Below are 17058 nucleotides of genomic sequence, written 5' to 3'. Positions count from 1 at the left end.
GTAAATACACTTTTCAAAACCTAGAACTAAAAGAAGTCTCAAAAGGAAACCAGTGATTATCTTTTGGGGAGCAGAAATATGGAAGACTCTCATCCTCTCACCTTTTTATTTTATGAATTTTCCAAATTTTATATATTGTGTATGTATTTTTCATGTAGAAAAAGATAATAACATTTATCTTTTAAAAAGTCAACAGGGCAAAGAACATGAAAATATTATTGCACTAGCTTCCTTGACCTTCCATCCATCAGATGTTTTTCTTATTTCTTTTCTCACTAAAGCTCCCAGAGTAAATCAAATAAAGGATTAGGAAGGGCCTGGCCCTTCAGAGAGAATTGCTTTGAGAGCTCCCTGTATTTCAAGCCAGGATTATTTCTTTCCCACCCAGTTGGCAACAATAACAACTAGAATCACAGCAGTATTTTTGTCTTTAATTTTGGCTGTCTTTGCTGGGCCAATGTTAAATTTTAGTTGTTTATTACTCCCTTGACCTTATGCCCCCTAAATTCCCTTACAAATTAAGGAACAAACGGAATAAGACATTGGGAAACAGCAAAGGGATGTTTTCACTTTGAAGTAATATTTTAAACTCATGTCTGGGAGTTTGCTTTAGATAGATGCCACAAATGGCCTTTGCTAAGAAAGCATGAGTCAGCAATTTCCCTCTCTTCAGGTATGAGGAATCTTATGATTTAAGTCACTTCAACTTATTAATACTAGTTTCAGGTATTATCTGATTTGAAGTTGTACCACTTAGTATGCATACCAATACTGCATACAACGTATTACTAACCTCTCTGAGACGCAGTCTTCAGACTGTGAACTGGGGAGAATTTGCTGTTTTATAGAATTGTTAAGACATATCAGTACAGGAGGTTTAAAACCCATGGAGTATGAAAGAGTTCAGTAATGGAAGGCAGTATTATTTATTCCACCTACGGAATAAATGGGTGGCAAACTCTGTCTCAGATATAAGCAGGTTAATACTATTCAAACTTTTTTTTAAATTTTTATTTATGATAGTCACAGAGAGAGAGAGAGAGGCAGAGACACAGGCAGAGGGAGAAGCAGGCTCCATGCACCGGGAGCCCGATGTGGGATTTGATCCTGGGTCTCCAGGATCGCGCCCTGGGCCAAAGGCAGGCGCCAAACCGCTGCACCACCCAGGGATCCCATACTATTCAAACTTAATTTCAAAGTCAAAAGTGGGGATTGGTTCTTACTAAAGATGTCCCAGAGTATTTGTTAGTACTAGTGAATTTTAGAAACGTTAGATAGGGGCACCTGGCTGGCTCAGTCGGTAGAGCATGCAGCTCTTGATCTCAGGGTTTTGAGATCAAACTTCACATAGGGTGGGAGAGTAATTAAAAATAATTTTTAAAATATTTTATTTATTTATTCATGAGAGACACAGAGAGACAAGGCAGAGACATAGGCAGAGGGAGAAGCAGGCTCCTCATGGGGAGCCCGATGTGGGATTCGATCCCAGGACTCCGGGATCATGACCTGAGCCAAAGGCAGATGCTCAACCACTGAGACACCCAGCCATCCCCAAAATGAAATCTTTTTAAAGAAAGTGTTAGATACAACTGAGTTGTTGGAATTGCAAGAGATCATTCACTCTCTGGTATGCCTCAAAATAGGATATAAACTTTCATTATTGTTGGCCTGCCAACCCCAAGCAAAAGTTCACCTATCTGTGTTCTATTAATTGCTTTCCACCCTTATCCATCCTTTGAGCTTGTCTTCCATTAGACAGTGAAATAACTGAGTAAATAATTGGGAGTAGGATCACCTGGGTGGCTCAGTCAGTTGAGTGTCTGATTTTTTATTTCAGCTCAGGTCATGATCCCAGAGTCATGGGATCAAGCCCCATGTCTGGCTCCGTGCTCAGCACAGTATGCTTGCTTGTTATATCCTCTCTCTCTGCTTCTCCCTCACTCCCCCTTCCCAATAAATAAAATCTTTAAAAAAATAACTGAGATTAATTCTGTGTTTGGGACATGATCTAGCATATCCTTTGCATATTATGGATAATTTAAAAATAATGTTTAACTGATAACCATTAATGCAGTCAGTGATCCAGCAAGTAATTATTGAGTGCTTATTATGTGCCAGGCACTACTTTATTAACAGGGACACTGCTGAGCATGAAAATTAAGATTCCTATTATCATTGGTTGATATTATAGTAGGGGAGACAGCAATAGAAAATAGTGAACTGGGTGGCCCGGGTGGCTCAGCGGTTTCGCGCTGCCTTCAGCCCAGGGCATGATCCTGGAGATCCGGGATCAAGTCCCACATCAGGCTCCTTGCATGGAGCCTGCTTCTCCTTCTGCCTGTGTCTCTGTCTCTCTCTCTCCTCTCTGTGTATTCTCATGAATACATAAATAAAATCTTTTAAAAAGAGAGAAAAAGGAAAATAGTGAACCAATAATAAAGATAATTTAAGACAGAGAAGAAAAAAGTTCTAAAGACATTATACTGTGGTAAAATGACAGAGAATGCCAGGGTACTGGGGATATTGGAAGCTCGTGTTCATTTTCATAAATGTAGAAGAGTTCGTCTTTCTAAGGAGATGTTAGAAGAAGTAGAGAGGGTACAGAATGACATAGAAAAAGTAGGCCTGGTCTAGATCACTTAGGGCTTTGCAGGCAAAGGTGAAAGATCCATCCAAATCCTATTTTGGTTTTGATAGGATGACACTGGAGGGTTTTAAGCAAGAGAATGACATGACTGGATTTATACTATAGAAAGAGCACCACAGTGGGGAGGGGATAAAAAGCTTCTGGCTTTGAGTGTGGTGAATGGATACCAGGTATGAGTGGAGGCAGAGAGACCAGTCTGGAAGAAATAATTGCAATACTTATAACAAAAGATGATGCTACATTTTTGGTAGTGATGGTGAGGTGATTGCTGAAAGACAGTAGGACTTCCTGATGGACTGGGCTGGTGGAAAGAGTGAGGGAAAGAGAGAAATTAGGTTGATTTCTAGAGTGTTGGCCTTAGCAGTCAGGTGATGCCTTTTACTGAGATGGGGATCAGGAAGAGGAGCAGGTGTATGGAGAGAAATCATGGTAACACAGAATATGGAATGCGAACTGATTCTGAGTAAGCTGTTTTGGTGAAGGGGAAAATAAATCTCATTCCCAAAAGCTCTGATGTCATGTATTATAATGCTGGATTCTAGTGACAGTTTTCTGCCACTTGCCAAAGTGTGCTAAAGTTAATCAAGTGAATTTATTGCTTGAATAACTTCCAGAGTATGAAGAAGGTGCCCTCCTGCATTTTCTAATTGTGCTCTTGTTTCTTCCTGGGCAGATCTGCCAAGCAACTTGCTACTCTCTTTGTGAACCTGTGTGTCACTGCAGAGACCCATGAGGTCTCTGCTCTCTGGTTTCTGTGGTATGTGAAGCAGTGTGGAGGCACGACCAGGATCATCTCAACAACCAATGGAGGGCAGGTACTCATCCATCCCCCCCAACACTGTTCCAACAGAAAACCACCATGCCTAAATAAAAGATTGGCATCATCCTTCAATCATGAACAGATGAAGAGGGAGGTAGGCTTGTGGATTTTAGAACTTTATGATGGCAATTCAAAGTGGCTTTTGTGAGTGACAGTCTGTTGTTAGGTACCCAGTGTGAGAGTCCATCACCAATGTGGTTTTAAGATCACCTCTCTGCTTTGCTATATATTTTTGCAATTTTCCATTTGGATATGCATCTGATTGTTCCTTGGTAAGTTTGTAGGGGACCATCTGATGAACATAGCTTAAGCACTTCTTGGAAAGCTCGAAAAGGAAAGTCAGAAATGCATTTTCAATTTCAAACACACAGCACACAAAATTCCTTCACTCGTGCCTTCATTCATTCATTCATTCTTTCATACCCTGCTTCCTGAGCCCCCGCATTGTATAAAGCTCTGTGCTAGGGCCAATAGGAAGTGGAGATCTTAAATAACCTGCTTGCTGGTCATTTCCCTTCCTTCCCCTTCCTCGTTCTCTCTTCTGCTCCTCCTCCTCCCCCTCCTTCTTCTCATCCTTCTCTTTTTTTGTTTCCAAGTACACAAGAGTCAGTTTATTGTAACTTTTCAAGAAGAGTTTCTACAAGGATCAAAGTTAGCATGTGATCCATAATTAATTTAAAAGGTAAAAATTTTTTTAAAAAATAAAAAAATAAAAGGTAAAAATTATCAGAAGTCACCTTATTCCCATTCTTGGTTGAAAAAAAAAAAAAAGAAAGTGTATAAATTCCACCAGACTTACTGTTAGAAATATTTTTACTCATTAGACCCAGGGCCTATTTTAGAGTTTAAGCATAAAAAGAAAAGCACTACGTTTAGGAAGATGATGCAAATAATTCCTCTAAATAGTAAGAACTTGCAAATCTAAATATACCTAAAATGTTAAAAAGAAAAGAAACCCAGTTTATAAATTTAATTTTTCACCTTAACATGGAGAAAGGAAAAAAAAACCATAATATTATCTTATTTCTTTCCAGTTTTTTTTTAAGATTTTATTTATTTATTCATTAGAGACACACACAGAGAGAGAGGCAGAAACACAGGCAGAAGGAGAAGCAGGCTCCACGCAGGGAACCCAATGCGGAACTTGATCTCGAGTCTCCAGGATCATGCCCTGGCCTGAAGGCGGTGCTAAACCGCCGAGCCACCCGAGCCGCCCCCCAGTTTTTAAATGTCCTTTATTTTCTTGGAGTTGGTAGGAACAAAAGTTTCATACACTTTCGTTTTCATTCCATATGTAGAAATTATCTAAGTGGTATTTTTCTATATTTTTTATTGGAGTTCGATTTGTCCACATATATATAGTGTAACACCCAGTACTCATCCCGTCAAGTGCCCCCCTCAGTGCCCATCACCCAGTCCCCCCATACCCCCCGCCCTCCTCCCTTTCCACCACCCCTTGTTCGTTTCCCAGAGTTAGGATTCTCTCATGTTCTGTCTCCGTCTCTGATATTTCCCACTCATTTTCTCTCCTTTCCCCTTTATTCCCTTTCACTATTTTTTATATTCCCCGAATGAATGAGACCATATAATGTTTTTCCTTCTCTGATTGACTTACTTCACTCAGCATAATACCCTCCAGTTCCATCCACGTTGAAGCAAATGGTGGGTATTCGTCATTTCTAATGGCTGAGGAATATTCCATTGAATACCTAGACTACATCTTCTTTATCCATTCATCTTTCGATGGACACTGAGGCTCCTTCCACAGTTTGGCTATTGTGGACATTGCTGCTATAAACATTGGGGTGCAGGTGTCCCGGTGTTTCATTGCATCTGTATCTTTGGAGTAAATCCCCAACAGTGCAATTGCTGGGTCGTAGGGTAGCTCTATTTTTAACACTTTGAGGAAACTCCACACACTTGTCCAGAGTGGTTGTACCAGTTCACATTCCCACCAACAGTGTAAGAGGGTCCCCCTTTCTCCACATCCTCTCCAACATTTGTTGTTTCCTGTCTTGTTAATGTTCACCATTCTCACTGGTGTGAGGTGGTATCTCATTGTGGTTTTGATTTGTATTTCCCTGATGGCCAGTGATGTGGAGCATTTTCTCATGTGCTTCTTGGCCATGTCTGTGTCTTCCTCTGTGAGATTTCTGTTCATGTCCTTTGCCCATTTCATGATTGGATTGTTTATTTCTTTGCTGTTGAGTTTAATAAGTTCTGTATAGATCTTGGATACTAGCCCTTTATCTGATAGGTCATTTGCAAATATCTTCTCCCATTCTGTAGGTTGTCTTTTAGTTTTGTTCACTGTTTCTTTTGCTGTGCAGAAGCGTTTTATCTTGATGAAGTCCCAATAATTCATTTTTGCTCTTGTTTCCCTTGCCTTCATGGATGTATCTTGCAAGAAGTTGCTGTGGTCAAGTTCAAAAAGTTGTTGCCTGTGTTCTCCTCTAGGATTTTGATGGATTCTTGTCTCATATTTAGATCTTTCATCCATTTTGAGTTTATCTTTGTGTCTGGTGTAAGAAAATGGTCTAGTTTCATTCTTCTGCACGTGGTTGTCCAATTTTCCCAGCACCATTTATTGAAGAGACTGTCCTTTTTCCAGTGGATAGTCTTCCCTGCTTTATTGAATATTAGTTGACCATAGAGTTGAGGGCCCATTTCTGGGTTCTCTATTCTGTTCCATTGATCTATGTGTCTGTTTTGGTGCCAGCACCACACTGTCTTGATGATCACAGCTTTGTAGTACAACTTGAAATCTGGCATTGTGATGCCCCCGGCTCTGGTTTTCTTTTTTAATATTCCCCTGGCTATTCGGGGTCTTTTCTGATTCCACACACATCTTAAGAATATTTGTTCCAACTCTGTGAAGAAAGTCCATGGTATTTTGATAGGGATTGTATAAAATGTGTAAATTGCCCTGGGTAGCATTGACATTTTCACAAAATTAATTCTTCCAATCCATGAGCATGGAATATTTTTCCATCTCTTTGTGTCTTCCTCAATTTCTTTCAGAAGTGTTCTATAGTATTTAGGGTATAGATCCTTTACCTCTTTGGTTACGTTTATTCCTAGGTACCTCATGCTTTTCGATGCAATTGTAAATGGGATTGAATCCTCAATTTCTCTTTCCTCAGTCTCATTGTTAGTGTATAGAAATGCCAGTGATTTCTGGGCATTGATGTATCCTGCCACATTGCCGAATTGCTGTATGAGTTCTAGCAATCTTGCGGTGGAGTCTTTTGGGTTTTCTACGTACAGTATCATGTCATCTGTGAAGAGGGAGAGTTTGACTTCTTCTTTGCCCATTTGAATGCCTTTTATTTCTTTGTGTTGCCTGATTGATGAGGCTAGGACTTCTAGTTCTATGTTGAATAGCAGTGGTGAGAGTGGACATCCCTGTCATGTTCCTGATCTTAGGGGAAAGGCTCCCAGTGCTTCCCCATTGAGAATGATATTTGCTGTGGGCTTTTCATAGATGGCTTTTAAGATGTTGAGGAATGTTCCCTCTATCCCTACACTCTGAAGAGTTTTGATCAGGAATGGATGCTGTATTTTGTCAAATGCTTTCTCTGCATCTATTGAGAAGATCATATGGTTCTTGTTTTTTCTCTTGTTGAAATAATCTATCATGTGGATTGTTGTATGAGTGTTGAACCAGCCTTGCATCCCGGGGATAAATCCCACTTGGTCATGATGAATAATCTTAATGTATTATTGGATCCTATTGGCTAGTATCTTGTTGAGAATTTTTGCATCTGTGTTCATCAGGGATATTGGTCTATAATTCTCCTTTTTGGTGGGGTCTTTGTCTGGTTTCAGAATTAAGGTGATGCTGGCCTCATAAAATGGGTTTGAAAGTGTTCCATCCCTTTCTATCCTTTGGAACAGCTTTAGTAGAATAGGTATGGTTTCTTCTTTAAATGTTTGATAGAATTCCCCTGGGAAGCCATCTGGCCCTGAACTTTTGTGTCTCGGAAGGTTTTTGATGACTGCTTCAATTTCCTCCCTGGTTATTGGCCTGTTCAGGTTTTCTATTTCTTCCTGTTCCAGTTTTGGTAATTTGTGGCTTTCCAGAAGTGCGTCCATTTCTTCTAGGTTGCCTAATTTATTGGCGTATAGCTGCTCATAATACGTTTTCAAAATCATTTGTACCTTGGTATTGGTGGTGATCTCTCCTTTTTCATTCGTGATTTTATTAATTTGAGTCTTTTCTCTTTTGTTTTTAGTAAGGCTGGCTAATGGTTTATCTATCTTGTTTATTCTTTCAAAGAACCAACTCCTGGTTTTGTTGATTTGTTCTACAGTTCTTCTGGCCTCTATTTCATTGAGTTCTACCTGAATCTTTATTCTCTCTCTTCTTCTGCTTGGTGTAGGTTTTATTTGCTGTTCTTTCTCCAGTTCCTTTAGGTGCGAGGTTAGCTTATGTAGTTGAGTTTTTTCCAATTTTTTGAGGGATACTTGTATTGCGATGTATTTCCCTCTTAGGACTGCTTTTGCAGTATCCCAAGGATTTTGAATAATTGTATCTTCATTTTCATTAATTTCCATGAATCTTTTTAATTCTTCTCTAGTTTCCTGGTTGACTCATTCATCTTTTAGCAGGATGCTCTTTAACCTCCACGTGTTTGAATTTCTTCCAAATTTCTTCTTGTGATTGAGTTCTAGTTTCAACACATTGTGGTCTGAAAATATGCAGGGCACAATCCCAATCTTTAGGTATTGGTTGAGACCTGATTTGTGACCCAGTATGTGGTCTATTCTGGAGAAAGTTCCATGTGCACTGAGAAGAATGTATTCAGTTGCGTTCAGATGCAAAGTTCTGTGTATATATCTGTGAAATCCATCTGATCCAGTGTATCCATCCTTCTCCTCTTCATCTCTCTCTCCTTTCTCCCTAGATCTATTGGAAATAAACTTCTACAAAATTTTTTTTAACTTTTACAAAATTATCTGAACTGAATATTTAGAAGAAGGCAGCTCAACTGTGTGCATAGCTATGCAGAACCTTTGGAAGCAACTGGCACCTGACCCAGGATGAGTTGGGCAGCCTACAGTGGAGAGTAGGGTGGCCTAGGGTAGCCAGGGAGGTTCTCAGCCTGAGTAACAGGAAAGGCAAAACTTGGCTTAGGTGCACTCAGGCAAGCAGTGGCCCAGCTATGGGTAGAATTTCACCAGACCAAGCGACCCAACAGAAGGATGTAGATGGAACACAAAGCAGGAGTAGTAGCCAGGTAGGTGGGACATGGGGGCCAGGCTGAGGATGGCCAGCCGAGGGTGGAGCCTGGGAATCCACAAGAGAATGGGCCAATGGTCTCCTTGTTAGAAAGGCTGTGATCTTTCAAAAGCCAGCAATCACAAGTTGGAAAACAATGGTCAAATACACTATTCCCAACAGCAAAAATGCAATTTCTACATTTCACATAGAGATATGTGAGAAAAACTAGCCACTTAATAAATGAAACTCATTCCTGTATATCCTACCTACCTCTTGAGTCTTCTTTTCTTTCCAGGAGAGAAAATTTGTGGGCGGATCTGGTCAAGTGAGTGAACGGATAATGGACCTCCTTGGAGACCAAGTGAAGCTGGAGAGGCCTGTGACCCACATTGACCAGACAGGAGAAAATGTCCTTGTGGAGACCCTAAACCATGAGGTGTATGAGGTAACCAAGAGCCTTAAACTAGGGCATGTGGTCAGAATCCCATAGAAAAACAAAGCTGAAATAAAGCCAAGAATAATCCAGACTTCATAGACAATCCCTTTGCCAAAAGTAAAAAAGATACCTCTGTCTGAAGGAAGGGAAAACAGAACCAAAATATTTGGAGAGAGGACAGATTTACAAAAACCATATATTATCACCGCTCTATATAGGACTCCCTTGTAATTTGATACAAAAGAAAATATTTATTTATGCTTCCTATGTGTCTGGCAGTATTCTAGGAGTTGGGAACACAGCAGGGGACCAAACAGATAAAATTCTTTGCCCTCATGTGGCTTACATTCTAGTGAAGGAGAAAGGCCATAGTCAAATATGTAGTTAAGATATAAAGTATACCAGATAGTGGTAAGCACTACGGAAAAAAACCAATCAGGGAAGGAAGAGAAGGTGTGCCAAAAGGTGGGGTGTGGGGACTGGTCATGCAATTTTAAATAAGGTCATCAGGGAAGGCCTCGCTCAGAAGGCAATACTTTAGCACAGAACCAAAACAGATGAGGGATTGAGCCATGCAGTTCTTTGAGGGAAGAGCATTCCAAGTAGAACAGCCAATGCAAAGGTCCTGAGGTAGAAGCAAGACTGGCATGATGAAGAAACAGCAAGGTGGTCATGTGGCAGAAGTAAAGGAGTGAGGGGAAGAGTAACAGAAGATGAGATCAGAGCTGTAACAGGGATCCATTTCATGTATGGCCTTGGAGGTGAGTGTAAGGAACCTAGCCTTGACTCCAAGCGTGATGGAAAGTCATGGGAGGATTTGAACTAGGGAACAAGAGCTGATTTTGGTTTCAACATGATTTTCCCAGTTCTTCCATTTAAAAGACACTCGAGGGGCACCTGGCTAGCTCAGTCATTGAAGCATGCAACTCTTAATGTCGGGGCTGTGGGTTTGAGCCCCACGTTGGCTGTAGAGATTACTTACAAATAAAATCTTTGACAAAAAAAGAAAAGATATTTGAAGGGGTCCAAGGGTAAAATGAAGGAGAAGCATTAGGAAAAAAAAAAAACAGGAACAATGTTTAAGCACATTGTTTTTCTTCCAGGCTAAGTATGTGATTAGTGCCATTCCTCCTACTCTGGGCATGAAGATTCATTTCAACCCCCCTCTGCCAATGATGAGAAACCAGCTGATCACTCGTGTGCCTTTGGGCTCAGTCATAAAGTGCATAGTTTATTATAAAGAGCCCTTCTGGAGGAAAAAGGGTGAGTATTATCAGAAGCTCCGAGAAACGAGGTGCAAAGACCTGTATTTGCATATAACTGGTTTAATTAGAAAGCTGGGCAGAAAACATTAGTCTGGGTTCTGAGTAAGGTTCTTTTTTTTTTAGGATTTTATTTATTTACTTATTTGAGACAGAGAAAAAGAAAGAGAGAGCACAAGCAGGGGTGGAGGCAGAGGGATCATGACAAGATCACTTGTTCAACCAACCGAGTCACCCAGGTGCCCCGAGGTTCTGAGTATAGTTCTATCAAATAAAATACACTGGCACAAACTCATGGAAATCAGCTTCCCTTGGACTATGACTGACTCTACATAATTTTACATCAAGTTTTGTTTTTATCCCTGCCACAAAATCTTGTGAAAACAGTTATGGTCACTTTCTAATACAGTTTTTTAAAGTGTGAGTTTATAGAGCCATTAGTGAATGTAGGGATTCTGAAAACTTCCAGGCAATCTCTCATTCGTGTTGAGATTCTACTATATTATAGAGTTAAGGTGATTCATTCATTCATATATATTCAATAGGCGTGCTGCTGTACCCGGTGGAACATTATAGGGACGCCAGCAAAAGTGCTAGAATGGAAATGTTCTAGAGAGTCTCTGTCCAGTACGGCAGCCGCTAGCCACATGTGGGTATTGAACACTTGAATTGTGGCTAGTGAGACTGAGGAACCACATTTTTTCAACTTTATTTCATTTTAATTGCTTTCATTTCAGAGGTAAAAAGCCACATGTAGCAAGGTTGCTACTGCATGGGACAGCACCGTGCTAGAGCATTATCCTATTTACTCCCATCACATCGACTTCTCTTCTGAGAGGAGGTCACATAAGAACAGTCGGTATCTGGGACTGAGGGCTGAGGGAAGGGTGGATTGAAATGAGGATCAAGACCGCAGAAAGAAGGTCATGCTGGAGGCCAAGGGGAAGAGTTCGGTTTCCCTCAAGGCGATTCGTTTCATATCTGCCCCTTTTCAGCTGCAATGCAAGCTCCTAATCCTCTACCTTTGCAGGAAGTCCGATTTCAGACTACTGCTGGATCGGTACATCAGTTGAGCAAGTGATCTACCCTTTGGGGAGAACAGCACAGTGACAAATTGTGAAGAGCTTGCTCGTACCGAGCTGCTTCCTCTCACGACCCCTCTCAGGCCCCCACGTTAGATAGCTGGCTGGTGGCAAATAGATAGGGTTTAGGGCCATGGAATAGAGATTAGGTTTTTTCCCTTTAATGGCTCAGAATGTCTTTATTTGTATAGAGAATCTGTTACTTTCCATTAATATCTACAGACCTTTATCTTAAGCCTGCTACGTGCTAGGAAAGTTTAACGTTAGGTACTAGTATCAAAAGAATACCCAAGTTGTCCATCCTCAAGAAGAGGCTGGGTCTGACTCAGTCCTTGTTGGTAATGAGCCTTGAGGAACAGTTTTAAACAATGATTGTAGAGGGTCCCCTGGCTGGCTCAGTCAGCTAAGCATCTGCTTTCAGCTCAGGTCATGATCCCGGGATCCTGGGATTGAGCCCCGCTTCAGGCTTCCCACTCAGTAGAGAGTCTGCTTCTTCTTCTCCAGACTCTGTGTTCTCTTGCTTTCTCTCAAATAAGATAAAAAAAAAATGATCGTAGACACTAAAAGCTCTCCAAAGCATTTTCAAATTTCAAAAATTTTTTCAACCCCTGAGCCACCCAGGCGTCCCTTGACTTACTGTATTAATGTATTCCTTCAACTGACCAACACTGAGCACCCACTGTATGAACAAGGGCTGTGGTTGGCATTGGGAATTCAAAAGCATGTTTCCATAACCTAGAAACTCCAGGAAGACAATCTTGTAAACTGATAATTGCATGACAATGCATTGAGTTCAGTGTTGACCTTACTTAGGCTAATGTAGAAACACAGGGGAGGGTGGGAAAACTTGCATCCAATATTATTTCTGTTACATTGATGAATGGTTCAATAACAATTTTTGAAGGATGCTATAAGGGAAATGAAATGAAAATGCCATAATTAATGAGTAACACAAAAGCTCAAGGAATATGAGCTAGCGAGATAAAAGGGGCTGAATTTCATAGCCCCAACAGCCTAGTATAGTGAAGGACATTCAGCCACCAACCATTCAAGAGTTTTGTTGGTTTCTTTCTTTGCTTCGTTTTGTTTTATCAGTGCAGTATGGTCTGGGTTATTAAAGAGAACATAATTTTTTGCATTTTGATACAAACAGCCCTAGTTAGTGTTTGGTTGCTTGTAGATTGGTTATCCTAGGAAATGCTTCCCAACCTCTTGTTGTATAAAATCTTGGTGAAATTTGCTGGCCTCCCAGCAAAATCATCCCAAATCCAGTCATCTTCATCACCTCCCCACACACCACCTCCCCACACATCACCTCCCCACACACCTGCGGGGACCATCACAGCAACCTTGGCCCTTCCTCCCACCTCCACTTATCTGGAGAGAGCAGGTCATTACTAGTACCTGAAGCCTTCAATCTCCCTTGCGTTTGCTCATCTACACCATTTACACTTTCCCTTAAATCTACTTCATATCAATTTCTGTTGAGAATGACAGAAGCAATACCAGCTTTTAAAAAACTTCCAGAAGTCAAGGTGTTCCCTATAAAACTTACAAAAAAATAAAAGTGAAAAATGTCCCTCTCTATGGTGTGTGTCCTGGCATGTCCTCCCTTTAGGGTACAACTAGTAAAAACTTAAGTCGTTTATCTTTAGAAATTTATCATATATGGGGCTCCCAGGTGGCTAAGTCCCTTACACGTCTTATTCTTGGTTTTGGTTCAGGTCCCAATCTCAGGGTCATGGAATCAAGCCCCATGTTGGGCTCCAAGCTCAGACAGAGTCTGCTTGGGGGATCCTTTCTCCCTCTCCTTTAGCCCCTCCCCCTGCTCATGGGCTCTTTCTCAAATAAAGAAATCTTAAAAAAAAAAGAAATTTATCATTTGCATAGGTAATACTTTAAATATGTGTATACATATATATTAAAATATATATACACTTTAAATATATATAAAAGAATGTGGAGATCCTTGGGTGGCTCACAGGTTTAGTGCCTGCCTTCAGCCCAGGGTGTGATCCTGGAGTCCCGGGATCGAGTCCCACATCGGGCTCCCTACATGGAGCCTGCTTCTCCCTCTGCCTGTGTCTCTGCCTCTCTCTCTCTCTCTCTCTCGTCTCTCATGAATAAATAAAATCTTAAAAAAAAGAATGTGTGTAACAGTCATATGCAAATATAATTTTAAGTAAATATGTTACATATTTTTCAAAAAGCATTTAAGAAAAAAAACAAGATACATGCCATCCTGAAATTTGTTTTTTTTGGTTAACAATGCACCATAGACATGTCTCTCCATGTCAGCGCATTTAAATCTACCTCATTTCACCAACTGAATAAACAGTATTTCATTGTATGGCTCCATCAAATAGGACTGCTGTTGATACCCATTTCGATTGTTTCCAAGTTTTTGCTATTACACACTATGCTGCAGTAAACTACATTCTTCATATAGCTCTGCAGATCTGTATAGGAGGATTTCCTTTTGATACATTTGTAAAAGTGGAATTCTGAAGTCAACTGACATGGGTAGACATTTGAAATTTTTGTTAGAGTTCCTGTCCTCCTACGTCCTTGCCAACTAATAATATTTTACTAATAATATTTTAAACTTTTTGCCAATCAGCACAAGAACATACCTCATTTATCTAGAATTTTAAATTTTATTTTATTTTTTATTTTTTTTTAATTTTTATTTATTTATGATAGTCACAGAGAGAGAGAGAGAGAGAGGCAGAGACATAGGCAGAGGGAGAAGCAGGCTCCATGCACCGGGAGCCTGATGTGGGATTCGATCCCGGGTCTCCAGGATCGCGCCCTGGGCCAAACGCAAGCGCCAAACCACTGCGCCACCCAGGGATCCCTAGAATTTTAAATTTTAATCACTAAGAATGCTTGAGACTATATTAAATTGTCTTGTAAATTACATACTTATCCTTTGCTTGTTAATGTTTTTCTATATATGTTGCAAATATTTCACCAGTATTTTCTGCATGAGTTGCACAATACAATATCTTTAAAATTTGTTTATGATGGTTTCAGCCTACTGAATTTACTATATATACATGGGACTTTTCTGGATTAGCAATTCCATTCCATTGTTCTTTGACATAGGGATCCAGATATCTTTTGTAACACTATACATTAAAAATAATGTAAACATTAATTACCAATGTGTATGTTTATTCCTAAATTATGTACATGAATCTCTGAAAAATGCATTGTTCTAATTATAAAATACACACCAGCACTGAGGAGGGCACTTGATGGGATGAGCACTGGGTGTTATACTATATGTTGAGAAATTGAATTTAAATTTTTAAAATTGTAAAAAAAAAAAAAAGAAATATACAAAAGTAGACTTTTTGAAAAGATAGATTAAAAATAAGAATTTCTGGGGTGCCTGGGTGGCTCAGTCAGTTAAGCATCTGCTTTTGGTCAGTTCATGATCTCAGAGTCCAGGGATCAAGCCCTACTTTGGGCTCCCTGCTCAGCAGGGAGTCTACTTCTCCCTCTCCCTCTGTGCTCTCTTTCTCTCTCAAATAAATAAAAAGTCTTTAAAAAGAATAAAAATAGAAAATAAGAATTTTTAACATCTTCCTCTACTATCTAGATGTGCAATCTACATGTGCACACCCCAAGTTGGAGAGCACACATTTATTTATATTACCTAGTTCAGTGACTGTGCTGCAGTGTTTTAATCACTGTGGCTTTATAGTATGTTTGATATCTGATAGGACAATCTTCATTATTTTTCCTTTAATTTCATCCTTGGTAAACTTCAGTTATTCTTCCAGATGCGCATAATCATTTTTTTAGCATAATCATTTTTTTTCAAACCTTCACCCTCCAAACCCCCCACACTCAAAAAGCTTCTATTAAATTATTTCATCCTAAATGTTCCTCTTTATCACTTCCCATAACTGCAATACTTTCTCTTTTCTCTCTGGGAATGTTACTTACCACTTTCAGGGAAATTTCTCCTACTCCGTGAATCATTGTCTTCTTTTCCCCTAGAGTTCCTTCTTTGTTGTTAGTTTATTTCTGCTTTTGAGGCTGCTTCTCTCATTAAAGGACTTCCTTAAATGTCCATATGTCCTTGACTGTCCCTTCCTTTTTAGGAGCGAGGCCTGACCAAGCTGACCGGAAGTCCAATGTGCATGGGCAGGGCTTCTGAGCAATCTACCTACAAGAGATAGAAATGTCACCCAAGGCCACATAATTTGTCCTGGCATGAACATGACTTTCCTCTCTGCCCCTTTTTTCTTCACTTCTGCCCAGTGTGCCTGTATGGCTCAGAGGCCAGCTTTGCTCTGGGAAGGAAGTATCTAAGGAGCCCCTCCATCCATTTGGGGCAGCCTGGTGTCCTACGCTACCTCTCTGTCCAGTCTAGCTGACCCCGCCATCATCTGTGTGCACTCTCTCTCTTCATCTCTTCTTTCTTTTCTTCTTATAACAGATGATTTATTCCTTGGCTATTTCTCTTGTATCCTTAAGTCTTCTTGATTTTTTGGATGGACTTAAGACAATTCTTCTTCCCATACTTCAATTTTTCTCAACATCTTTCCTGTCCCTGCACACTTGAGGGGCATGCAAGCACCCCTCAATGCAGTGGCTGACCAGGACATGGATTCTCACGTGTGTGCAGTGGAGGGGATATGGAAGGAGAGAGAGAAAGAAAGAGGCAAGTGCAGGTAAAACAAACAAACCTTCAGGTGTAGTCTGCTCACACACAGGTTGAAGGTGGTGCATATCCTCAAAGTTCTCTGTTCTTTCTTCCTTCTTTTTGGATTCCTCTCATTGGATTTTCTAGACAACATTTGCTTCAGGGTTCTCCACCATAATTTTGCTCAAATAACCTCAAATTTGCAAGGAAATACTGGAGGGAATGAGAGAAGCACTTTTGACCAGAATGAGCTGATGTTGTTGCCCGAGTTGTTTTGGAAATCATTTAACAGATGAGGGTTTGGGACTCTGTGGAGGTTAGTTATCATGTGCTCTCTGCTCTGTCTCCAGAAAACCAGGAACTAGTTGGCCTAGTCTAAGTGGTTCCTCATAAAATGTGAACATTCAGTCCCTTCTGTTTCACGATAACAGACTAATATATTTTTTTTACACATCTTTGGTTTTATCTGATTTCTTATGAAAGAGGAAGTGAGAAGAGACATGAGTCTTACTGACAGGGAAAACAAGATTGTATTGAATTGTGGCCTGGATTACTTCATAAATCACATTGCTTTATTCTGTGCAGAGAGGCGTCTAGTTTGGTCCTTCACAAAATGTTGGCTACTCACCCTTCCTTTTGACATCGGTTTGGTTTGCCTTCATTATTTAGAGTATAACATCTTATATTTGGCCTCTGGGCTTCTTAAATTGAAAATGTGTGCTTCACAGTAACTATTATGGGTAGTTTGATAGGGTGATGAATATCTTTCTCCATTTGGCTGTTTTCCAAGATTACTGTGGAACCATGATTATCGAAGGAGAGGAAGCTCCAATTGCTTACACGTTGGATGATACCAAACCTGATGGCAACTATGCCGCCATAATGGGGTAAGGCACGCTTCTGGGGAGTTGGTTGCTATTCGGTGTT

At 40.3% G+C, this 17058-nt stretch overlaps 1 protein-coding gene across 1 annotated transcript in view; it reads left to right on the top strand.

The window, feature by feature from the left end:
• Nucleotides 1-17058, top strand: part of MAOB (monoamine oxidase B) — a 118201-nt gene that overhangs the window by 86093 nt on the left and 15050 nt on the right. The window contains exons 6-9 of the mRNA XM_041740907.1: nucleotides 3321-3462; nucleotides 8987-9136; nucleotides 10231-10390; nucleotides 16922-17018. Coding sequence (XP_041596841.1) covers nucleotides 3321-3462; nucleotides 8987-9136; nucleotides 10231-10390; nucleotides 16922-17018 — 549 coding nt within the window. The remainder of the gene's footprint in view (nucleotides 1-3320; nucleotides 3463-8986; nucleotides 9137-10230; nucleotides 10391-16921; nucleotides 17019-17058) is intronic.

Source organism: Vulpes lagopus, chromosome X (assembly GCF_018345385.1).
Source record: "Vulpes lagopus strain Blue_001 chromosome X, ASM1834538v1, whole genome shotgun sequence".
Taxonomy (NCBI): domain Eukaryota; kingdom Metazoa; phylum Chordata; class Mammalia; order Carnivora; family Canidae; genus Vulpes; species Vulpes lagopus.
Note: the sequence above shows the minus strand (reverse complement) of the source record. Positions and strands in the feature narration are given on the sequence as shown.